The sequence below is a fragment of the Myripristis murdjan genome, chromosome 3, assembly GCF_902150065.1.
Source record: "Myripristis murdjan chromosome 3, fMyrMur1.1, whole genome shotgun sequence".
NCBI classification, from domain to species: Eukaryota; Metazoa; Chordata; class Actinopteri; order Holocentriformes; family Holocentridae; genus Myripristis; species Myripristis murdjan.
The window spans coordinates 2,628,009-2,654,601 of record NC_043982.1 but is presented as its reverse complement, the minus strand read 5'-3'; the positions used below and the strand labels follow the sequence as shown (position 1 = coordinate 2,654,601).

General features: G+C 40.2%; 1 protein-coding gene across 3 annotated transcripts in view; it reads left to right on the top strand.

The window, feature by feature from the left end:
- The first annotated feature begins 4,139 nt into the window (after positions 1-4,139).
- The window catches only part of arnt2 (aryl-hydrocarbon receptor nuclear translocator 2), an 80,729-nt gene continuing 58,275 nt past the window's right edge, over positions 4,140-26,593 (top strand). The window contains exons 1-6 of one of the 3 annotated variants that reach the window (XM_030046562.1): positions 4,140-4,494; positions 14,047-14,158; positions 19,538-19,585; positions 21,278-21,325; positions 22,739-22,952; positions 23,402-23,615. In XM_030046562.1, coding sequence (XP_029902422.1) covers positions 4,464-4,494; positions 14,047-14,158; positions 19,538-19,585; positions 21,278-21,325; positions 22,739-22,952; positions 23,402-23,615 — 667 coding nt within the window. In that variant the 5' untranslated portion in view covers positions 4,140-4,463. Of the gene's footprint in view, positions 4,495-4,878; positions 5,024-14,046; positions 14,159-19,537; positions 19,586-21,277; positions 21,326-22,738; positions 22,953-23,401; positions 23,616-26,593 lie in introns of those variants that run through there. The other 2 variants (XM_030046571.1, XM_030046579.1) reach the window with 2 other exon arrangements.

The following is a 26,593-nucleotide window of genomic DNA, read 5'->3' as shown; positions in this document are numbered from 1 at the left end:
ATGATAAAACTGGGGGATTCAAACTCCTATTCAGAATGGGCTGTCACTATTACCATGGTTGCCTCAGTCATCTTTGCCCCCTACCCACCCTCCCCCGCCCCCCTCAGACTGATAGCCCATAAAAGGTATAAGTCAACTTCAACTGTGCTCTGCGCTCTATTGCAATTCTGTCATATTGTCTCCCATGACTACATTAGATGTAATAATAATAACAACGTTTTTAGTGCGGGAAATTATCTTCTCTGTTACGAATGTCCGAGGTCACGGTCAACTACAAAGCAGGATAATCTGAGCAAGTAGGGCTTCGGTGCCTTGTTCAAGAGCACTTCAGCAGGAATGTCTTCCCAAATTTTAATTCAATTCTGCCAGTTGGCATTCCCCCAGATCAATACACCACCCTATTACACAGAAACTATAAAGATGAAGGGAAATTAAACCTGAGGAACTGAGCTCGGGAAATCCTGTTATGTTTCTGAGGTCCCCGCGGCACTGAGAATTCAGAGCAAAGTTACCCCAGGATGCCTTTTAGAGCAAAGAGCCCGCTTTCCTTTCAGAACAGAGACAATAGGTCCAATCCAGGGCACCAACGGTACATTTGGTAGCACTTAACTAAAGAATAACTCCAGGAATTAAGATAATATTCAAGCATACATACATTGTGCACACACAAGAACAGAGTTAATATAGTTAGAATGCTACTGTTAAATCTACAATCCACCTATACAGCAGCCTCAAAATACATGGTAACATTCACATGCACACTTGTCAGAACCTCTACCTCTGCATATTTCTACTGGAAAATGCACACACAGACATCTCAAAGTCTGTAAACCACCGCCACACCCTTTCTCACAGCATGCCCTGTACCACATGGAGAACTGTTGCCGGTGCAATAGAGGGGAGAAAGAGAGGCAGACTGCCAGAGAGAAAAGAGGTAAAAAAAAAAAACAAAAAACGAATGAGCACGCTTCTTACCTGCTCTTCTCACATCCTGCGCTGCTGCTGAAGGTAGAACGGCTCCTGGTATGCACTGAGGAGCCACTGCCACACAGAGGGAGGAGAGAAACAGGGAGGAAAATAGGGGGAGGAGGTGGGAGAGGAGTCAGGGGAGGGTGGGAAGTTAAAAGGAGAAGCTGGACAGAGGGAGGACAGACGGATGGAAAGGGGTAGACGGACGCAGAGCAGGGCAGAGAGAGTCGCTGCCAGCTGCTGCATCCCCTCTCTGCATACTGAGCCCCACAAACACAGCACAGCACAGCACACACATCCCTGCTTTTCCTCCACTCTGTGACTGGTTACATGTGTGTGTGTAAGTATGACATTTTACCACTTCTCACTAGCCCATGGAGCTAATTTATGGTTATGACTTGAGTTTAGAATTAACATTAAAATTAGTATTAGGTTCAGATTAGTCAATGGGTTCATCTTAATAGAACTGGTTCACCACAAAATGAAAATTCAGTCATTATCTAATTACCCTCTATGCCAGCTGAGCCAGCATTAAAAGTGGTAGGGCCATCAAACACACAGTATTTTACAGCAATTTCAACTCCACCTCAGCCTCCTCCCAAACTATTGAACTTAATAGGCCCATCTTTTTACAGCTCCAAAAAAGCATAAACTGTCAAATTTCTCCCATCAACTTGTGCAGCATACTTCAAGACATTTTAAACCAAATTATTGCATTGTGTGTCGAAAAGTCCTATATTTGCTCCCTCATTATTGCCTACATTTCCCTGGTGGACAGTGTTGTAGCATGCACCCAACAGCACCCTGGCAGAAGACTCTGCTTCTATAGTGGGATACACATGCAACCAGAGCACTGTCAGGCAGGAGCAATAAGAGATAACATGGTACATATTGGACTTTTTTCATCCCACAGCACACCCATGGAGTGGACAAAGAAACTTTTTATTGAAATGAAGTGAGACCTCTAACAACTGGATTTAAAGGGACAGTTCACCCATTTTGAAAAAGTTTGATATTATTTCACTCCCCCCTAGCTGTAATGTAGGACAGTAGTGGTGCTATCTTCCTCTCATTGTTACTGAGAGCTGGATACTGGCTGGATGCTCCAAATGCTAACTGTTAGCCTCCTGCCATTGATGTGGACTTCCCCCCAGCTAACATTCTGAAAAATAACTGCCTCAATCCACTCAAGGGAAGTTTAACATCACTTTGTAAGTGTTGCTTTCTGACACTAAAATTCAGACATGACACTGAGTGCACAAGGATGATAGTTTTGCTCAATTTACTGATTAAAATGGTATTTTTCTTGTTGTCAACATCCAGAAAGACCGAGAAAGTCTGCATCTCAGTTTTCAAAATGGGCGAATTATCCCTTTAAGACATTTAAACAGTTTTAAAGGCCTTACATTTAGATAATTTTTCAAATTCAAAATATTCAAGCTTTGGGTGAAAGTGACATATTATGGTGCTCTTAAAGGTTTAGAAAGAGAGAACACAGAGCATTGCAGGCTTTCATCTGCAGTCTTCCGTCCTCGTTTTTCCCATCTACCATGTTGCGCCCTTTATCCAGCAGTCTGCTGACCAGGCTGCAAACAACTGGCCAAGGACAAAGAAGATAAGATACAAGAAGACTCAGGCCAAATCTAAGAGACAGCGCCACGAAAAAAGAAGCAATCAAGTAATAAAAATAAGAGCAGATACACCAATGCTGCAGTAAGAACATAAACACATACAATCGTTATCTTTGGCAGGTAATTCACCCTATTACAACCTTTGTTTTGCCTCCGATTTAAACAAGTCTCCTGAGATAAACTGTTCTAACCTGTAGCTCCATATGGTTTCTTTCGATTAATTTTTTATTTGAAATCCTATAAAAGTCCATTTCCTCCTTTAAGAGATCAAAAGAATGAACCACCATCACATCAGCACCTCACACTGAGGCTTTGGGCCATTTCCTCCATTCTGATAATGGCAAATTAAATCTTTCTGTAATAAGCATATGAATAAATGCATTCTAAAAAGGCACTCAATAAATGGTCGGGCCAAAGACTCGGGGCTCAAGCCCTCTGTAGACGCATTATGTGTGCGATACTTCTCAAAACAAAGAAACTCTGTATACAGGTTTGGAACATAGGTGAGGTGAAGTATGTAATGATCATGGTTTTCTGTTCTTGTCAGGTTCCCCTTTCTAACAGTTCTAGATCCACTACCTGTTATGAAGGATGTGACTCAGTTTACACACTTAATGCTGAACTGATCGATACAATACTACATTGCTTATTATTATTGCAAATCCTTAACCTGAACTGAAATACGGAATTCGAGGTTATTTTTGATGACTTTTTTTTTTGCATGAAAACTGTCAAACTTGTGGATCTTGAACATTATGTTTTCTTTAATACTATATTCTTAATATGTCATGTTGTGTTTGTTATGTGTTTTCACTTTTTGAAAATGTGATTACGGCAATTATGCAATAATTCCAATGTACATGTGCTTGTGAACCTGTGACAAATGGCAAATAAAGTCTCGGGAGTTTTGAGTTTTAGCACGAAATAGCAACTATGAGTCACTAATCCAAAAACACCACTATTAACTCTCAAAAAGCCAAGCTGGTAAAACTCAAATGTCCACACTAGGCTTTAAATAGCCTACATTACACTGGAGCCTCATTTGTGATTATGACCCACTATTGCTCTCTTTATCCATGGGAATGTCAGAGGTTAGCAAAATTAAATGACTTTTAGATTAAATGAAACGTTGATTGCACCCCTATGAAAATTGTTATACTAAGTAAACCACTTGTGCAGCTTATTTTTCAATTAGTTTGATTAACAGTGCTGCTGGCTGGCTGGGCACATTATCTGTGGTTTTCCCTAATACAATCCACAGATTTTGTCCCATTAAATCCCATCCGAAAAAGATTCGTGTGGCAACATGATTTTAATACAAAATAAAATGACTCCACTGTACGGTATGATCACAAGTCATCTTCCCAGTGTTTAACTGTTACTTTGGTGACCCCACAGGGACCTGTGTGCACTCCACCTCAGGAACCACTGCCCAAGATAAGGTGCAACGTGCCAGCATCTTACCACGCCAATTTGTTTTTGAAATCACTGAAAACAACCGTTCAGCGTTACATTACATTCATCACTGCACCACTCAGACTGTACAACATTAATTAATTCAAGTAGCCCTAAAATCTCGCGGTGCTACCATTCAGACATCTTGCATTTTATTAAGTCTGGTCTAGGAGGGATTTTCTTATTAAATAGGGACATTTCTGTCGCTTTCAGTGCAGAAAATACACTCTCATTGTCCGTTTTAATTCGGATTATTTCCACCCCAGTTTAACGGATGTGAGGCGGCTGTACCGAGCCTCGCGTGCCAAACCCCCGGACTTAGACGGTCTCTCGCGGGGCTCTCGAGCAGCCGTATTGTGCGTCATCTCTGTCGTTGCCGTTTTGTTGTTTTTTTTCCGTTGAGGAAAGATGGCAACTCCCGCCGCGGTGAACCCGTCCGGTAAGTCAGCCCTCAGTGTGTTAGTGTGCAAAAAACGGAGGCTTTGTAGGTGTTAAAACAGGGAAAAACAAACTACGTTTTGTTCAGACGGTTGTTAATGAGAGCTGAAGCCGCCAGGCCGCCGAAGCCTGGCTCCAGCATCCATCCCCCTTCCCCCACTGAACCGCGGTTCACAACCCTGCCATTCTTCACAGCGCTGCGGCTAGCTAGCTGCTTGTCAAAACGACTTGGATGTTGTTTGTATTTTTGTATTTTGCTTAGGTTGTGGCGTTTTTTGGCTCCGGTTTCAATCAAGTTAAGCTAGATACGTGCGTCGATTTCCCCGACCCTCACCGCTCTCCATTCCCCGTGATACAAAAGGGTGTTTTGCATAACGTTGCCCTACAGCGCATCAGATGTTGTGTGTTATATCAGATTGTGGTCTTTTTAACGTTAGCATTCAGAATAGGAAGGCCGGCCGACAGTGTCACTCGCCTGTTGATTCCACATTGCGTGGTGATATCTCCGATATATGCCGCTCTGTTACATGGTGAGAACTTATTGCTAAACTTCATTCAAAATTCTTGCACTTTGGTATGGCTTTGACTATCGGCAAAAACACACACCGGATAAAACACCACTGAAATCAGTTTTTGAGTCCTTAGTAGTCGCTATTCAGTTCGGCTTACATCAAATACACCGAACAGCACTTAGTTCAATAACACACAAACTTTCAGGATTTCTTCTGCGGTTCTTCTCCGTCTCCTTCCTTCAACATAAAGCTAAAAACGCGAGTGTGAGTGCGACAGCAAACAACGGGAACCGAATCTAAAAGTTTAGGTTTACGGTGGTCCACCCATACGTTGAATTTACTTAAACGCTGAAGTATTTCCTTGGGTTATGTTGTACCAGACGTTAAGGCTTGCCTTCAAACAAAGAAATATTAATTTACCAGATATTTGAAAGGTGTTTAGTTCCCATAGAAGAAAACGTATCGGGCCCAGGCCCCACGGTTTTTGTACACCAGCATTCATTTAATAATTGCCGTGTTAACGGTGTTAAGAGTAAGCACGAGTTATTGTAGGTAGTCTTTAATTACTTTAGCGCTAAAAATAGGAAACTAATAAGTAAAGGTGCATCCATCAGCTTAAGTAAATAGCTTGATGCAAGGAGACTCTGTTTAATGTTACACATTCTCCGAATGTTACTTAGCTCTTTACTTCTTTTGAAGGGGGTATTTAAACAAAAGAGGATTTTCCAAATTGTGTAATTGTGGCAAGACACTTAAGACACTTTCCTTGAGCTTGGGGACCTCCATATGAAAACAGGTCAACCTTTCTCACTCTGTCACCTTATTGGCAATGTAAATGAAGAGGAAATAAAGAATTTGCAAGTTATTAGCACCTTTGTTGCATACAGAGTCCCGAGATGAGGTGGTAGCTTGAATGAACAATCAGCAAATGAGGAAATATCCCTACCAGATAATAGAAGTGCACTATGAAAAAACAAAACATTGTCACCTTCCCTGTTTTAGAGAATAGGTTATCTGCTGCCTTTTGCCGATGAGAGATCTGTATCTTATGTACAAGTAGGACCCAACTCTCCATGTCTCTTGATTCTACAATGTGCCCTCATCCTCGGTATGTTGTGGTTGTTGTGATGACCAACAGATTGAGGGTTTGAAAAAGCGTGTGCTAAGGGCTATGTGCAGCTTCTCTATCCAGTGATGGCACCCAGTTAGCATTAAGTCGAGCCTAATGCTGCTGCTGCTGTAGCCAGAGGATGACAAAGTTAGCCTGCTGATCTGTGATCAGTGTTGCCCCTTCCCTTCACATGGTAATAAGGTCAGGTGCAATGACTCCAGACCAGAGAACGGCTGAAAGAGAGAACTCTGTGCCACTACAGGATTATCTCAAGCTGGCCGAGATCCAATTGGTGTAAGAGCATGTGAAACATGGCAAGGGAAATGATCTAATGAGGGTTGCGTGACGAAGGAGGGATGAGATGATTTCAGTGCTGTAAAACATAGTAAATTCATCTCAGTGACAATGCAGGTTCTGGTTAGATTAGCCACACTGAGCTGTATCATTTTTTCATAGTAGTAGTTGGTGTAGGTCTGATAACACTTGGTTACAGTAGTAGGGATAGCAATGCTGCTACCTTTTAGCCAAGGTGTTATATGTGAATTAGTTTCTTTAAGTTTCTTATCCTATTTTGTTTCAGAGATGAACATATCCTAAACCAACAGTGATTCCTGGTGGCTGTATTAGATTTGCCTCAGCAGTATTTTTGCCTTTGTGTGATACAACTGTGCCCCCAGGATTCCACTTTTTTACACCAAATTGAATGACACTGATTGATGGTGAATTATGTGGATTTATGGTAATATATAAAGGTCTCTTGCTTTTGGACATTATAAATGTGCCAGGTAACAAGTGTGTGTGTGTGTGTGTGTGTGTGTGTGTGTGTGAAAGTGTGATTGCATGTATGATTTCTTTGGGGTTTTTTTAAACAGAGTGGCAAATGTCCTGAGGCTGTTTGACACTCTTGATGGCTGGGGAAAAGATGTCCAGAGGAAAGAGAGCAGACAAGGCAGGAGAAAAAAAAACGAGCAAGAAACAACCTTGTCTGAGGGAGAAGTGATTGAAAAGGAGAAAGTACGCCGCATTCCCCCTGGTGTTGCAATACTATCTGATTAATGCTTTTGACCTCGGGGCTTTTTAGCGACTGACTGAAGATGTGAATGTGATTTAGTTGGTGGAGAAAATCAGGCATGTGATTAGCTGTGCCAATGTTTCCCTTCTTACTCTGTCTGAGAAAACCAGCACACAAATCCACTCTGTACTGAAGGGAATGGTTCACCATTTGGTGGATTCATTAAGTGATGAGAACTTAAAAAACAAAATTATGTGGCCTCAGGTGCTTCATGGTAACATGGAAGAACACTCTATGTTTGATGATAGTAGGCCACTAGCATTGTCCAAAGTGCTTATATCGTCTGTTTATTAATGAGAGGATGTCAATAATTTTTATTATGTAGCCTGTAGGTCTTAATTTCAGTCTTTAACCATATATTTGATGTTGCCAGGTAAATTTTTGTTGGCAAGTGAGAGTGAGACTTAAGCTCCAAGTGTTAAGAGAACAAAAAGCTTTGCACACATGAAGTTGTTTCTGCTAGTTTAAAAGAGTAAGTTATTTTTGTATCATATAGCCTATTGTGTAAAGATAAGCAGTTTCCTACATAACCTGACATAAAGCCACATATCATTTAATATATACCTAGCCTAGCATTTGGCTTTAGAGCTACCATAAGTTCAAAATTTCTCATGCTTAAGATAATGTTTAAGATGATAATGCTTAAGATAGTTTGTTCTTAAGTGGTAGCATGGGACCCGTTTTCAGTAACCATTGTGTATTTAAATATGTCTAAACATATATATATATTTTTTGTAACAACAGGACGGTGTATACTGCATTGTCTGTATTGTCGCAGCTATTTCCAACACTAATGCAGGGATGCCTCTTATGAGCTAAACAGATGGTGACAGTCAGTCCAGAAGTGTTCAAATGGATTGAACTTTCTGTCGGTCAAAATGGAAATCTGATAGAAACAAACGACAAACCTGTCTGGACAATTCTCATTGAAAATGACTTGAAATACACATACTCAGATCAGTGTGGCCACCTGTTCATAGTAAGTCACTTTATTTCTTAAATGCCCAGTTGTAACACCAGCAGTTGTGATGGCTGACAAAGCCTGGACATTACAACCACCAGTATTATCAGTGTTTTTTTCTGGAGTACCTGTAGTCCTCAGACATCATGTTGTCATCTTGTATGTTGGCATTTTTGAGACTTGACTAGAAAAATAGATTGTCTATGGGATAAGAGAGTTGGGTTGCCTTAATACTTTAAAAATAATGTTTTGACATTTGCATATTTGTATATAGAAAACAAGTTTTCACACAATTTTTATAACCTGAACATGGTCAGTGTAGTTTAAAAACAAATTGCTGATAGTGTAGTCGTTAGTCACCCATTATGACCTGTCAAGCGCATCCAGAGTTGTAGTGATTCTTCTCCATAATACAGCCAAACAAATAGATATGGCAGCTTGCAAACCAAGTATTTTTTATGGCTCAGCCGCAAGCTAGAGTGATCGTCATAAAGTTATTAGGCAAAGACTCACAGAACAGCCAGCAGTGTATTTAATTTGTACCACAGTGTTAGCTTTCTGTTAGCAGAATATTTATTTTGGCTGGAAAGCGGCAGCGCAATATAGTAGATCCAGTCCCATTTAAGAAAGGAATATGGATGAAAACATCACTTTTAAATACCATCTTAAATCACAGACTTTGAATTTTCCCCTTTGGATCCGGAATTCCATATTTGGACCAAGATTTATAGTCAATGTTACGTTTGATTTCTGAAGCCTATTTTGGCTCATGGAAGAAATATAGCACTGATGCTCTCTGACAGGCTGAATGACCACACAGCATCTGGTTGTTTGTCAGATGAAGCTGCATCTTCATCAGAATAGTTTAGAGCAGTGTGTGTTTACTTATACCCACTTCATGAATGAATGATTGAAGGCTTTCTTTATGCAAGGCCCTGCAATGCTTGTTGTCTGTGTCTGTATACATATCTATATATCTATAATATGTATCTAGTGTGTGTGTGTGTGTGTGTGTGTGTGTGTGTGTGTGTGTGTGTATGTATGTTCCTCTGGAGGAGCTGGAAGAGGAGACGTAGCAGGAATGCACACTGTATCAAATATTAACTGTGTTACTGGGTGCACTGGGGCATACCGGAGGGTTTGTTTGGCCTATCCATTGCATCTGGCTGAATGAGTGAGTGAGTGAATAGAGCAGATAGATGGAGGGTAAGACAGAAAGGCAAATAGAAGGAATTTGTGGAGACAGACAGAGGACGATGGAAGCTGATGGAGGCTGATTTGGCACACAGTGTAATTCCTCTCAACCATAATGACAGTGTCCCACAGCAGACTGGGTTGAACTGCCAGCACATAGTCTATCTTTATTCTTTATTAATTTCATTATTGAAAAAAAAAATTACTAGTGGATGTATGAAGAAAAAGAACTTGTATATAGGTCTAAAACACAGTCTGATATGATTTGTATCTAGGCTGCTTCTAAATAGAGCTTCAGGCTGCAGCATGTAGGCCTGTGTTGATTGATTGTTTTAGGGATGCACTGATGGCAGTGCTCATATAGAATATGGCGCTGGCACTAGACTAAAATAGGCTTTCACAGTACTAAAGTCATAAGTAGCAACTCTGAGAGGCAGATAAACTTGTTTCAGAGTAATGCTACATTTCCCAATGGAAAGCATACGTCATTACTCTGTTGTCATCCAGTGACCCCAAACTAAGCTACAAATCGTCAGTAGGTGCTAGTATTAGGGTTGTCACTTTTTCAATAAATCCAGTTCAAATGAGTTTGTGCTAACATGCTGTTGGTTCAAATTAGTTTGAACCAATTAGTTTGGGGGCGCTGTATGTGTAAAATGCAGCTTCTCTTCTCAAGGAAACTGACTACTGATGGTGGAACCGGCAGGGATAAGTGCAGTTGGGGGCAGTCTGACGGTCTCCAGTGGTAGAGCGGTACACTTCTCACTTAATATTCTCAGCGAAAACAATAAATGAATAGAAAACTGATACTGAATACTTGTGCATGTGGTCAACTCAATACCACAATTAAAATAAAAATAAAAATTAACCCTTTCCTCAACCCACCATCAACTCTCTACTCACTGCAGACTGCTTTGCATAATTTTTTACTAATGAGATCTCTTCCATCAATAATCATTTGATGTGCATATGTGCAAGATCTGTTTCAGACCCTGTTCTTTTTGTTATCTATTCTCCCCACTAACTCTTATACCATACTAGAGTCTTTCTTGTCTGAGTTTTGTAAATTGTTATCCTCTGTAATGCTGAATTTCAAATTCTGGTCATTTGTGATTTTTTTTTTTTTTTTGTATTACCATTGGTCTGTTTTCAACATCCACTTTGATGATACATCAAATGGTTTTACTGTTAATTTAAAAAAAAAAAAATCTAGGGTGCTTGCCATTTGCCGGATTTAGTGTTGTACTCTTGGTCTGAATATGTGCTCTCTTGGTAGTTTTTGAAACAGTAGGACCCAGCTTGCTCACGTTTATGAACAGCTCCCTGTACTTCTGTTGCATAATGGAATATTTTAAGACTGCCTGTGTTCAGCTGGTGTTGATCCTTCTGCTCTCTTCTAAATTGTCTTTGATTTCTAAGGTCTTGGAGAAGGTTATCTCAGGGCAACCCCAGTAACTAACATTTTTGAGTAACTGCAGTGTAATTTCCATCAGCTTTACAACACCGAAACCGCTCTTGTCAAGGTTTTAAATGATATGATGACTGCTAGTGCATGGGGTTGCTCAGTGCTAGTGCTTCTTGACCTCAGTGCAACATTTGGCACTGTTGATCAGAGTGTCCTTACTGTAAGCTGAGTAAGTTGAGTGAGTTGTTGTCAATTGTAATTGTACAATTTTACAACCACAAAACACTATCAAAAGTTTAATTTTAAAATGCTGACACTCACTCACAAAGACTGCTTGCGCAATATCCCCTCATAAATGTAGTCATGAAGACCATGAGTACGTTTACATGCACACCATATTCCTGTTTTAACCAGAATATTCGCAATATTCTGGTTGCGCGCGTGTCATGTAAACACGCACTGAACCCGATTAAGGTCATATTCCAGTTGGAGAGAATTCAGAATAAGACCCCTGGCATATGCCTGTTCCAACCGGAATATTGAGGCATGTAACCACCTTAAGGGGCTTTCACATAGCGGGCGCTCAGCGCCGACCTTGGCGGCGTAGCCATTCATTGTGTATGTGGTCGCTGGGCGCCACGGCGCTCTGCTCTGCGCCGAGGAGGGCGCAGCGCAGAGCAGAGCGCTGCCGCTGGACAGCGCGGTACCGCGGGTCAGCGCCCAAGTTGAAATTTTCCAACTTGGGCGCAGCGCCCTGTGACGTCACCTCGGCGCACCCAATAGGAGAGAATAGTGGAATCGTGGCTGTCTCTCTGCGTCCAGAGCTGTGGGACAATAGACTGCAGGCATACCGTGATATTGTCAAAAAAAAAAAGCCTAGGCATGGAGAGAAATCTCCCACAGTTTAGGAGTACCAGGTGTGTTTAAAAATTGTCAGTGATATGATGTTTTTCCTTTCCACAATAGCCGATTTTTTTTTTCTTTTTTCTGCAATTAAACACCAATACTGTTGTAAACTGAAGCAAATTATTTTCTAAACGGACAGGAGGTGTATGTATTTAGAAATCTAGATGATTGACATCATGCGATATGCACTACTCTTGAAAAGACAATGCAGTATAGTCATATATTTATTATAAAATCCCATGTGAAGTCACACACACAACAGGTAACTGTTCTTGCTGCTGCTCGTCTCCTCCTCCACCTCGTCCTCCTCAGAAGAACTGCTGCCAGAGCTGATCTTTGACTTGGTGACAGGTACATGGTGCATCCGAAGCTGCTGTGCTGTCCGCCAGAAAAAAGTGTGCCGCAACGGAAAACTACTTCTCAGCGTCTGTATCGGTCGCATAGCAACCATCGCCAAATACGAGCACAACGCGCATGCGTGCGCCCTACTCAGCGCCGTGCTCAGCGCCCACTCTGCGCCAGTCTGCGCGGCACCCAGCGCTGTACCCAGCGCTGCGCGCCGCCCAAACCGCATCCTATGTGAAAGCCCCATTAGTCGGAAAACTCCCCGAACCGGAATATTCAGTCGCGTCTGCGCATGCTCGACTCACAAGGAATCCTGGGGTGTCTTTGTTGCTATGGTTACTGCAAGCGGTGAAAACATGGCAAAAAGCAGCAAGAGTCAGCATTTTTGGAGTGAGGAAGATCTGCCTTCAGCTAATGAAAGACTTTAATATCATTGAGTATATCGATGGGAGAAAACATAGAAATAGTGAGAGCTTTCTCTTCTACTGCTTCTTCTTCTGTATTTCCGGCAGACCAGACGCGTAGACGCGTGCTGCTGCCCCCCGCGGCTGAGTGTCGCATTACCTAAGAGAGTGGAATACGCCGAAACATAGGGGCATGCGAAGTAACATGTAAACAGAATATTCCAGTTGCCGCAGCGCAGTTACCTTAACCGGAATATTGACCCGAACCAGAATATGGTGTGCATGTAAACGTACTCCATGCCTCCAGATTACAGATACTTGGATTATACAGCATGACGAGTGGCAGCTTTTTAAAAATGGAACCTTGGATACTGTTTTGAAAAGTAACTTTGTCAGGTATATTTCTCTGTAGCCTATATGCTTTCGCTGAGTCCATAATTAGAAGGCATGGTATGTCTTTCCATTGTTATGCAGATGATACACAGCTTTACTTCTTAGTCAAACCAAGTGTAATAAATAACTTGGCCTGTGCTCAGCTATGTAACAGTCGTTATGGTTTGGTTGTCTAATAATTTCTTAATTCAAACAAAACTGAAATCCTTGTTATAGGGTGTTGTTGGCTGAGTGGTCTCCATTTTAATTAGATCTGCTATATGTCATTTATATCAACATAGTAGACTAAATCTGCATCAAGGAGCTTGGGAGTCCAGTTTGACTACTACTCTTCTAATAAAATGCTGTTACTTGCATTAAAATGTAAAACACTGTGTTTTGAATACTACTTTTCCAATGTTAATGCTGCTAGCAGAGCTAGTTTTGGATAGTTTTACAGCCTAGGAGGGATGCTGAGCCCACACCTGTGCAATTAAATTAGTGGTCTGCATGTCCTTCACTGGTACACGTCTTTTACAGAACTTGTAGATAGACTATGTAATATCCTTACGCTCATCTATTGGATCTCGGTAAAACCATTAATATTCCCAAATATGAGATGATAGATTTTTCTTTGATGCTCAGCCTAACTCATCCATGCTGGCATTTCACTGGCGGGTTGTGACATAACTTCCCGCACCCCCTCCTACTCCCTCCGCCCCCTGGCAATCTGATTGCCTATTAGCCATCTCAAGTAGCCATGATTGAATGATATGAAAATAGAAATGAACCAAACTTGCGCGGATAGTCAGGGAGATTATTCAGAAAACAGCAAAATCTGCTAGCTCTTCCTAATTACATTCCTATTGAAAGATATTGATTCTCAGTGGGGGAGTATAATTCTTCTGCCAGCTGAGGTGTACTCTGGTGGATGTTTGCTCCCACCAGTCTTCCTCCTGTTATTTTTTTGTCCCGTTGGCTGAAGGCAATTTTGAGCAATTTAACTTAAGAAGTCAGAAGGCCTTAAATTATCTACTACTTTAGATTCTTTGTGTCTAATTTGAACTTGCCTCCAAGTGTTTATTATTTTACTAAAAGGCCATTAATGGTCTAAACTTAATATCTGGGTTCCTCCTTTCAGATGGATGTTTGGCAATAAGAATCATACATCTTTGTTTCTGGAGATGTTTTCTTCACATGGTATGTGATGAAATTAGTCTAGTGTAGGCTTCTGCCTGTACTAACCCTGCTGTGATTGTTGTGTCTTTCAGAGATGGGCAGCGAGTTGCCGGGGACGGTAGCAATGCCTGGAGCAGTCGGGGCTGGCCAGGTGAGGATGGGTGGAGCTATGCCAGGCCGAGGCGGCAAGAGGAGGTCAGGAGGGTGAGTATCTCCACGGCTGGCCTGCCATGGAAGTTCACCAACACTTTAAATGATTTTTCAGTGGCAGAGGTTCAAAACATTTTCATGCCATGCCGTGGCTACTTGAGATGGCAGGGTCTCAGGGTTACCCTGAGACCATACCATGGCATGAAAATGGACAGTCACCAAATACTGAGAGAATTGTGTCTGCTGTCACCTGAGCAGAGACACTGAGACTAAGGGACTAATGGTTAAATGCTTCAGCTAAATGCAACTGTGTTTACCTGTTCTCAAACTTTGCCCCTGTTGGCAGTGTGCACAGTCTGATTATGAATCAGTGAAATCAAAACAAAACAATACATCTGTATCCATTTGACTGCCTCTTATGCTGCTCTACACAGAGTGTTACCCTTTAAACATTTGTTTTTCCTGCTGCCTCGATGTTCCTTATTTTGAGTTTAATTGGAACTTATTCTAATTTGGCAAGTCACCTCTGGTTAAATTACATACTTGATCCGTTGCATAAATCTAGTTTAGCTTTTTTTTATGGAACAATTTATACCATATCTCAATCTGTATACAAAACAAAAGAAAAATGTATATTAATTGCTTGGCTGGCATGTTTTTTTTTATTTTTTTTTTTTATAACTTTATAAGCCATTTTCGGGTGCAAAGATAATTTTGTATATTTTCATGAACCACTACATAGATAGAGATTATGCCACAAACCCCTATTTGATACAGTTTAGTCCCAGAGACTCATTTTGGAAAATTTAACTTGTTGACGTTGAATTGAATTGTTTAACTGTCTACATTTGGGGTATTCAATTAGATTTGCAGGTAGGCAACAAAACATTAGATATTTGGAAAAATATGATCGAATACCATAATAAAATAATGGGCCACCGATTGACTAGGTCTGGTCTACATTGTTAGTGGGGAAATAGTAGTGAAATAAAACCTTTGATTGCAATAGCCAGTCTTGTACAATATGTAATAGTCTATACTGAATCAAATGAGTGAAATTAAAGTATTCCTCATTTTCGTGCGCACTCACAAACCTGCTCAAGAACCACAGATCTATGGGAATGATACATGTGGTTATCAAGTGACTGTATAGACAAAGTAATAAAAACTGATAATAGGGGTGTCAGATATACTTTATTTCTCTCCATTCTAAGTCAGTAATATTGACTATCCTTTCTGTTTTTAAAATTCATCTTTTAAACAAACAGCTGTGCATGATCTATCTGTCTACTTGTCTATCTATCTAAAGTGGCAGTTGGTTTGCATTCTCTTTGCAGTTTAAAATAATTCCACATTGTGCAGAGAAGATTGTGTGACTTGCCTCCTACCATGTTGTGCACCTTGCTGCTGGAAGATGTGGTTGATAACATTTGTTTATTACACATTTTTACAATTGGTTTAAATGGTGTGAAGGGGGAGAAATTCAGTGAGTAATGTGATATTTTGATCCAGCATCATGTAGTTGATACAGATCAATCAAAATACACCTTGCATGGGTTCTGACTCTGATTTTTGATATCGGCATGGGACATCTCTATGTCAGAGGCCAGACAGCAGCAGGTCTTTCCGCAAGTCTTTTCAGTCTTTCTATGATTGAATTCAATCATTTAGCCTAGTTTGTCCTGTAAGATAAGATGGGGATGAACAAAACAATTGGCACATAAAATAAAAGACTTGCAGAATCACGTGGAAATCCATCAGAATATTGATAATAATATTTTTATTTGTGTAGCACTTTTCAAGCGAGATACACAAATTGCTTCCCACAGACAACAGAAAAGCACAATCAATATTCACAATATTGAACATGAAAGCTGAATTCCATGGAAAGGAGGCTCCAGAACTAATGCTGGGTATTTTACATTTTCTGGTAAGAGCTCCAATGAAAGAAATAAATTGGAAAAATGTGCATGAGTTCATCTAACTATCCAACTAAAATGGAAGGAATCTCAGTGTGTGTCTGTATGTGTCTGTCCTTCAGTTGTCTTGATAACCGTTCATGTGACCGGCTTCACACTTTTTGCTGAACATCCAAGGAAGTGCAGTGTGAAGTTGTTTGGATGAGCAGTTCTCCAGAACTGAGCCAAAATGTTTCTGCTGCTGCTGCAGCTAGAAGTAACCAAACCGCTTTTTTAACTTGCACCAAGCTAGCCAGCGATAATAAGAACAAATGGGATACTAACAACTGTTGCTTTTGAAATAAAGGCTCTAGATGGGTGTATTGCTGGGGCCAAGGAAGTTGACTGTGATGTTGTTTGGATGTTGTTTGGCGCTTCTCCAGAAAGCTGCAAGCAGCAATGGGAGACCAAGTAATCAGCCTGCTCTGAACAGGCATGTTTTGAACCGGCAAAGCTAAAATGGAAGGAATATATCTGTCCTTCAATTTTCTGGACAAGACGGGTGCACAGCTGAGGACCTAAGGAAGTGCAGTGTTGATTGTAAACAGATGCACACTCTGTCTGTCTGTCTTTTGATTTTCTCAACAACTGGACATCCGGTTGACTTCACACTTGGCAGGTGTATTGGTAAGGACCCAAGGAAGTGCAGTGTTGAGTGTGAAGTTGGTTGGATAAGCAGTTCTTCAGAAAGCTGCAAGCTACAGTCCCGGAGGCCAAGCAATTGGCCTGGTCTGAACAGGCCCATTTTGAACGGGCACTGCTCTAGTTACCATGTAAGCCTAATCCTCAAGGGAGAGAGCAATGTATTTCTCCATGCACAGGCATTAGGCCTGTACAAACATGAATAAATAATACAGAGTTGGATCTAAGCAATATGGCAAATAAACATGGCAAAGGGAGGCAACAGGGACATGTCTATCCATTGTTGCTTTATTTATTTAACCGTGTGTGTGTGTGTGTGTGTGTGTGTGTGTGTGTGTGTGTGTGTGTGTGTGTGTGTGTGTGTGTGTGTAGATGAGCTAGGGTCTAGTTCAGTAAGAGGATCCCACGACAACAACAGACACACACAGTGATCTCTCTCCAGTGCTCACTCATACAGACAGCCTTTCTTGCATGGTGTGTTAAGCCGTCAGGTAAATCATGCATACAAACTCAATTCTGACAAGGCAGCCTCGGGGTGGGGGTGTATGGAGGGTACCACAGAGACAACAGAAGACAAGAGGCAAGGCTTTTTTTGACCTTTGTGTTGCTGCAGGGGAGAGAGGGCAAGAGGGACCATTTTGCTTTATTAATGAGCATGCTATTGTGTTGTGCTATCATTGATTACTTAGCACTACCACTCCATACACAATACTACTCTACAGCACAGTCTCTCTATATATCCATGTGTCATAGTATGAATATCCCAATAATTACTGGTGGGTGCTGGTAGATGCGAGGATATGGAGACACACTGATGCTGGCTTCCAGCCCCACAGTCAGGATTTAGTTAAATCAACACCTAGTGTGTGGAAATGAGACATAGGACAGAGTTCTGCCTCTGTCGTTGGTGTGTATTTCATCATTTTCCTTCTGCTGAATATACATACATATACATATACATACATCCACGTTAGGGCTGGACAACATATCAATAATATATCTATCTTGTTATGGGATGACATATCATTTGCGTTTTTGGATATTGTAATATTGCGATCAGTCATAAACATTTACTTTCCTTGTTTTAAAGGCTGCATTACAGTAAAGATTTTTTTTTTTTTTTTTTTTTGCAATTTTATCAACTTATCAAGCTGTTATAGCTGTTCCGCTATTGGCCTCTACCTGCTTGGTCATCACACTAGTGCTGCAATGATTAGTTGACTAATTGATTAGTTGCCAGTTATTAAATACTTGCCAACTATTTTGATAATTGTCTAATTGTTTTGAGTAATTTTTAGAAGAAAATTTGATTCCAGCTTCTCAAATGTGAATATTTTCTGGTTTCTTTAGTCTTCTATACAAGCGAACTAAATATCCATAGGTTGTGGTCTGTTAGTTGGGACAAAAACAAAACAAAACAACACATTTGAGTATGTCGTGTAGCTGTGGGAAATTGTGAAACATTTTTCACATTTTATGGACCAAACTACTCAATTAATCGAGAAAATAATCGACAGATTAATAGTTAATGAAAATAATCATCAGTTGCAACTCTATATCATACCCACATTATATATTACTTTTATTGCTCAGAAATCTCTTGTGGGTAAATAGCCTATGAAAGCACCAGTTGTCATCCCTACAATTTTAGCCATCTCCCAAAAGCATACTATATACTCATTCTAAGAATGTTCGGAGTATGTAGTGTGTTTACACTGTAAAAATAGGAAAATGCAGTATACTGGAGAATGTCAACATACATACTCAATTAACTATTTTGATTGTGCAGTTATTGCGTACTATTTCCACAATGCAGTGCATTGTGGAAAGGGAGGAGCTTCTCAGTCGGCAACAGTTAATGACCATTACCAAATTTCCCCCTGGGGACAAATAAAGTATGATTGATTGATTGACTGATTGATTGATTGACAAGTTCATGAAAACTTACAGGCATTGGTTACATGATGTCATCACGTGTCGCATCACCTCCTATTAGTAAAAAACAATGTCATATGTTGAATTTTTGTCATCGGCCAAAACGGTAAACAGCAGTTCTTCATAACCACACCTCAACTTCCCAGGAGTTGCAAGGTGGCTTAATTAGTTAGTCAGTTAGTCAGATAAAATGGGAAAGAAGCCTGTCTGATTTGATGACACAGTTGCTTTTGCTGTGAATTTTTTTTCTCTCTCATTACATTGTGCTGACACATTAGTTACTAATGTTCTACCTACAAGCTTGGATTAATTCAAAACACTGCAAAACGTGCAATTTCTTTTCTTATCAGAGCCATTTTACATTTCCCCGCTCTATCTGGTGCATGCCTGCTTCGAAAGCGATTGTACTAATCAGAGTGTAGGTGGGCATTTCACCCATCAACATGGCACGATAGCTAAGCTGCATATTGCAGTTGGTTGATTTCAAACGGTTGTGATGTTGTGGCATACCAATTTGATTCCAGTGCATGTGGAAGCCAGCCAGAGAGAAAAAGTGGCTCATCACTTGTGCCTGAGGTGACATGTTGAGATGAAAGCATCAGCACTATAGTGAGGAACCATCCACTGGTGGCTGGAGAAACAGCTTGATCTATTTGTTTATTTCTCCATAAACACAAGTTGGTCTCTTTCATACCAGCAGAAACAAATGGGTAAGAACTCTGAAAACTGCAGTATGCCACAGGACATACTTTATTGCTTCAAATTGATGTTTACACAGAGCTATCAGTGTAGATAGTATTGTTTTTTTCACCACAAATACAGGCAACCTAGCCATTAAGAAGTCTAAGTTGTGGTCTGACGGTAGTAATAACTGTCATTTCTTGTGGTTGGTTCACAGAATGGACTTTGATGACGAGGATGGAGAGGGACCTAGCAAATTTTCAAGGTGAGAAAGTTGAAAGATGGCAGCAAAGTGCTGTCCAAAATAATGATCTATTTTGGAGCTAATTCACAAAGACCATACACTTCCTATTTCAGGGTATCTGCAGGTCTGAAAAAGTATTAAATTCAGTCACTTTTTCACTTTTTCACCATGCAATGGCAGGTTTCTTTGTCCAGTCTAATAAAGAAGAAGGTTTGTAGTAAAACATTCATCCTTTGTGCTTTACTGAGCAGACCTGGATGTTATGTCTTTCAACACTTAATTCCCTAGTCAATTATAGTTTTGCTTTTGGGTTAATTTATAGTGGTTTATATTTATAGTTTCATAACCATCACTGGCTTTGTTCAGTCAGTAATACACTTGTTTGTCAACATTGTTTCTCTATTTGACTTTAAGTTAAATGCCAGACATCGTTAAGTCCTGAAAGGAATTTAGTCTTTTTTGAAACCTGCCGATACCCTGTATATGTAACATTGACTGCTGCTGCGCTACATCATTATTCTGTCACATTCAATCGCTGTTTTATTCACTTTTTATTCACCCCATCAAAAATACAATGCATTTGCAACCCATTATTTATATTTTGACTGATCATTTTTCCTTGCTGTTATATTCCTTACAGATTTTTTTTCTGACAGCAACCGACAACAAGTCTCTCTCTCTCTCTCTCTCTCTCTCTCTCTCTCTCTCTCTCCCTCCCTCCCTCCCTCTGTCATTGCACACTCACATTTTGTTACCTCAACTTGTATTTTTTTCTATCTTCTCATATTCTATAGTAGCAGATGTAAATCCATAATGTCCTGAGCTGACAGCACACACTGGATTCATTTCTGTAAAACTGAGCAGTGGCAATGGAAAGGAGGCACTGCTCTCTGCTGAAGAGAGGTGGAACTGCAGCACCATAAACAAGATTATAAATGGACAATAGAGCAGCACTCATTCACAACACAAACTCCACCCAGTACTAATATTAGGACATCTTAAAACCTGCAGCACAAAATGTTTACGGGAAATTTAATATGTTTAATAGCTGAGGGAGACCTTACAATAACAGGCAAATGTAAGATTCCTTTGGTCACAGTCCCTACAAGTACCACTGAATATTTACCTTGGATATACATATTATGTATGAGCCCAAAAGCCATGCTCATTAGTTTAGACTCTGTTGTGCTATTGTCAGCTGCATCTAGAATGAATGGGGAAAAAACAAAGAATTTAGACTATGCAGCATCAGCACAATATAGAGCCAGCTGGATGTAAAGCTTCGGACATACATGACATGAGTCTTCCATTCATTGTCATTGTAAAAACTCCAGGTGGTGCGTTGATGGAACACAGTTGTCCATGGTCATAATTTCTTTAATGTAGTGTTATTCCCCTCTATCATACTCTGCACACATTAAGTTATACACTTTTTGATTCTAGTGTGCCTGTATTTGAATTGTCCTGTATTCAAAAGAGGACATAAGACATGGCCTTGTCATCATTAAACTCATTGCATTAGTTATCTGCAACCTGATTTCCCCAGCTTTGAGTTCTCTCCATGTTGTTACCATCAGACCTTCAGCCATCTATTATCATGCATTAGTGTATGAGGAGCATTGTATGCAAGGCGTGTGGGTAGTGGTGCTGCTAAATGATGCATTTCATTTACATGTACTGTGTATTACATGCTTTCTCCTCTCTGCTCTGCAGGTATGATGATGATCAGATTCCTGGTGGGGATAAGGAGAGATATGCCAGGTAGGCCTAGCCAGCAGAGGCCATAGAGGATTTTCCATTGACTCAGGGACCTCTGTGCTAAGCATCAACAGACTGTACGCCTGCGCACAGTTTACACCTGCTCTAATCCCGACAAATGAAATACAAAAGAAGTGCCACAAGAATAAGACTAGTATTAGGGTAGACCAATATACTGGGCTGATATTGGTATTTTTTTTCCTTTTTTAAATTAGATATCATTCAGTCAGTGGCGTCTATCTCCAATTGATGAAGTCGCCTCCCTGGCCATAACTAGTAAATGTGTTTTATCATCATTGTTTTTATATCAGATGTCTCTGACGAAAGAATGATTCCAGTACGCTGTGGGAGGATTGTACTCAACAACTTCAGGGGTGTCAGTCTGCAAAAGTCCACATGTAACCTGCATTTGAGAGCTGCTGAAACAACTAAATAAATTCCATTCGTCTGGCTTTCACTGAAGAGCTTTACTGTCCTGTAATGGTCTTTCCATCCTGATGAGAATAAAAATCCAAGGGGAAACACTGAACACTCTGCTGAATTTTGAATCATCATATATATTGATCATCAGAACAAAATATTGTCAGTTGTGAGCTTTAGTCGAAAAATATTGACATCTCCCTTCAAACCCTACATGGGATCTCAATACATAACATTTCAGTCCCTACATAAGAAGTGTCATTTTGTATATTAAAGTGTTGGCTTGAAGAAACTTTCAAGGTTTGAGGTCGTCCTAGACTGTGTCTCAGACAGAGACAAAACAGGTGCAAGCTTTGCACAGGGGCAGCTGCAGAGAACATCTACTAGCCTCTTAACATCCTTTTGCTGAGCTTTCCCTCCCATGTTGCTCCTCCTGTCCAAGAGGAAGTCCTTTCATACCAGACCGAATTTCTCAACAGATAGCTTGCTGAGTGATCTGCTTTGTTGTGTAAGCAATATATTTTTATATCCCCAAAGGAAAACTGAAACTCACAGAAGCAGCTCAGTGAAATGCACCCCCTAGCACTGTACATTTATGAGTAATAGCAAACCTACTGGCATAACAAGATTAGCAGCATGCATCCAATTTAGCTATTTTACATCAGTGTTTTCTCTATGTTCCACCCAACACTTTATTACACATTCCAGAGGAAACTATACATACTCTGCCACTTGTGATAAGTGAGATGTAATAGATTGGTTTACATTTTGGTATGGGAAACAAAGATTAAAAACAGATTATGGATGGTGGCCATGCCTGAGTGAAACTGTTAAAGTTGCTAAACTGTAAAGCATATTCAGAGGATTGGAGAGTAATATAATTATATCAGATTCACCGCCATCATTTCTCAGCTTCAATCTGTTCTAGTATGGCTGCCAGTGGTTCCTTCCTTCTGCAACCTGCCCAAGGGTCTAACTGCTTTTTTTTTGTTTTAGAGAGAACCACAGTGAGATTGAACGACGCCGACGCAACAAAATGACCCAGTACATCACTGAGCTTTCGGACATGGTTCCTACCTGCAGTGCTCTGGCCCGAAAGCCTGACAAGTTGACCATCTTGCGTATGGCTGTCTCCCATATGAAATCTATGAGGGGCACTGGCAACACTTCCACTGATGGGGCCTACAAACCATCCTTCCTCACTGAGCAGGTACTGTATTGTCAGAGCCAGATTTATTGCCTCACATTGGACATAAGATGTAATATGCTGATCTGAGACAAATCAGTGTATGATGACCTGATTGGTCACAACCTTTTATTCATGGCCCTTAGAGGAAACAGTATTGTGGCTACTGCCCACATTACTGTTACTGAGCCGATTTGTCGTATTTGAAGGCCAACTCTGGAAATTGAGTCGGTACATCCCTAGTGATTGCAAATTGACGACTTCTTCCTTCCTTCCTTCCTTGAAAATGGACACTAGTAATATTGAATGTTGGCACAAAATGCTGCCTGTCAACAGCTTCTAAAAATATTAGTGTTCACATTCAACACCAGACATCTGTTGAACCATACTCGTGCTCTGCATCTGTCTTTAAGCTTCACTACATACATGTGTGTGCATGCTCACAGTCCATTGTATATCTCTATCTGCTATAGGAGTTGAAACATCTGATCTTGGAGGCAGCAGATGGTTTCCTGTTTGTAGTGGCAGCGGAGACTGGTCGGGTGATCTATGTATCAGACTCTGTGACGCCAGTGCTGAACCATCCCCAGTCGGAGTGGTTTGGCAGCACCCTTTACGAGCAGGTCCATCCCGATGATGTTGACAAGCTGAGGGAACAGCTTAGCACCTCTGAAAACTCCATGACAGGTACAAGTATGCTGACAGTACTGTTCCAGGGTTCAGAAATATTCCTGCAGTTAAACTTTTTCCATGTTTGCGCTGTTCTTTTATTGAAGAGAACCTGCTCCCCCAACAACAGTTTGTTCTGATGATGATGAACAGGTTTGTTTCCATAAATACTCACCAGACTAGTAGCCCACATTAGCAAACACAACACACAATAACAACTACTTCCAACTTCACTACTACTACTACTACCACTAGTGCCAGTCCTGTGTAAGTGGTTATGTGTCATCTCTTCACGTTGATTGCTCTGTCCAGAACATATGATCTCTTCCACTTTATTTTATAAAGACCCAGTTACAGCATCTCTTAGTAAAGCACTGCTTTTGTGTTGCCTCTCTTCATTTACTTGAATGTCCAAAATATGCTGACAGTTTGAAAAAAGTAGAATAATGTGAAAACAGTCTTGGCCTGCTTCCTTTCCACATAACACATATCTCCCCTGTGTTGTCTCACTAATATCATTGAATTCTAATGTCTGACTGTGTTCTTGTTCTCTTACTTTACATGGGTACAGGTCTAAAACCCAGCTCTTAAGCACAGTGAAAACTGTTTGAAATCAGTAGTGGACTCACCCTTTTCCTACAAAATGGTTTCTCTCCTCCACTCAGCCCAATCACTCTAAAATATTTGTTCTATCTCCTTAGCTCTTATCAGATTTCTTTTCCCTTATTTGCTCTGGCACTGTTTGTATATGTTTGAATATTCTACCATACTAGTTCGGAGTGACTGTGAAATGTTTAAGATGTAAATATCTCAGACATCCCTCCTAGTGCTCACTAGAGGGCATTGTTGTCTTGTGAAAAGTCCTTTTCTCTGATTGTACTCAGAGGCCCCACAGCATCTCCTTACTGAGAAATCTGCCTGCCGTCTGTATTTCTGTACATTTGTCTGTCCATCTGATCCCAGAGGCCCTTCCAAAACAGCCAGCTCTCTGAACTACACTGATTACCCAGCAGGGGCATGTAATTCACATAACACAATAATCTCCATGAAATGCTGTGGCAAATGAACACACACACACACACACACACACACACACACACACACACACACACACACACACATACACACGCACATATGTACCCTTTGAAGACATAGAATTCAAGCCATTTCTCAGTATGAAATTTAGTTCTGAGGAAGTCAGTGGAACTAAAGGACAATGTTTTTGGAGAGTCCCTCTCCTTATTTTGCTGCTCAGTGTTTGAACTCTGTTGTGCACATATATCAGTTATGCATGTTTTGCCAGCGAGCTGACATGGACATACCAAATGGCATTAACTAACCACAAGTGGAAACAGTGATTGTTTTCTCCTGGCCAGTTGTTGCTGTCTGTAGTTCACTGTGGTGGGAATAACAAAAGAAGAGCAATCCATTTAGTGCTTGAAAATATGGGTTAGGCTTTACCATAGTTGCAAATTCTCTAAGCCAGAGCTTTCCAAAGTCTTAATTTTCTGACTCTGATGTAGGAAAAATGGTGAGATTCCCTAAAACAATCACTGAAACTATCTCTTAAAAATAATTTGGATCATTGTGATATGTACAAGCACCACTTTTATTCTGAAATTTTAAGATTAGACAAGGCTTTCATGTGATGGTATTTTTTTACTGGGCTACTCTGATTGTATTTACTGGCTCAAGAATATAGTCAAAAATGGACAAAAGTAATTTTTAATAGGTATTATAGCATTATTTATGCACAATATAGGTGGCACATTCATACACCTAAAAATGCTACCAGTTGAGAATCTACTAGAATCCACACGTGTGAGTTTAGAAGTACTTAAAACAAATTTACACCCACTTTTGTGCGGTTGGAAATTTGGGGCAAAAATTGGGAAGCAATTTGGGAGGTGTGTAAAAACATGTTGAGCACTTTGAAACAGCCAGTAATTAAAATTCAGGAACATTATCATGATGGTAATGTACATGCAAAATTTCACAGATGTATCTCAAATTTGAGTTTTTGAGAAATGGTGGCCCAAACATTGGATACTGAACAGGGACAGTAAAAAAAACTACCCAATATTATTATGTAAATATCAAATTACATATCCTTAATTATATATCTTTAAAAAATATGAGGCAAATCTAAGGTCAGGTGGGAACTCTTTCTTTCTTTCTTTCTTTCTTTCTTTTATTTGATGAACTAAGATCGTTTGACCCCTTTTCACTCAGCATGTATACCTAAACTTTGAACTTTGCATGTAAAAATTACATTCATCAATGTAACATTAACATTTATATGTACACATTTTCAGCTGCTGGTTTTAAATTTGCTTACATTTTTCAAGATTTCTCTCTTCTCTACATCTGATACTTCTGATCTTTATCATCTTGCTGTTATAGTACAGTATTTCATCTATGTGAACATGTTAATGAAGGCTAATGCTGTAATAATGCTGATGATGTTCACATGGATTAATTACTCAGACTATTGTCCTTACTTTAAATAAGAAAATAGTCTGATTAATCTATTTACATGGGTTGCTCATACCACTGTTCCTCCAGGGGGTATGTGAGATTTTTAAAAAAATATATATATTTAAAAAAATAGCATCCATGCAAGGTTCCTCAAAAATCATTATTTAGGCTAATAAATATTCATTAAAATATAAATTAAAGTTCATAAACAGAATTTTATATTCAGTATTCAATTTCATCATCCTGGAAAACCCTGAGATCCCCTCCCCCACCCCCTCAACCCCCCTTGAAAAAATATTTCATAGGGGGTACATCACTGAAAAAAGTTTGAGAACCACTGGCTTATACAACTGTTTCACTTATATTCCCATTTACATGCTACAGGGCATAGCTCGATTTAGCCTGGTCACTTCCAAAGCGTGAGTTTACAGGTTTGCCATAAAAATCACTAAAAGAGATGTTGGCAGTTGGATCGCCATATGTGTTGCAATCTGCCGCAAATACTCAAATAGGATGTC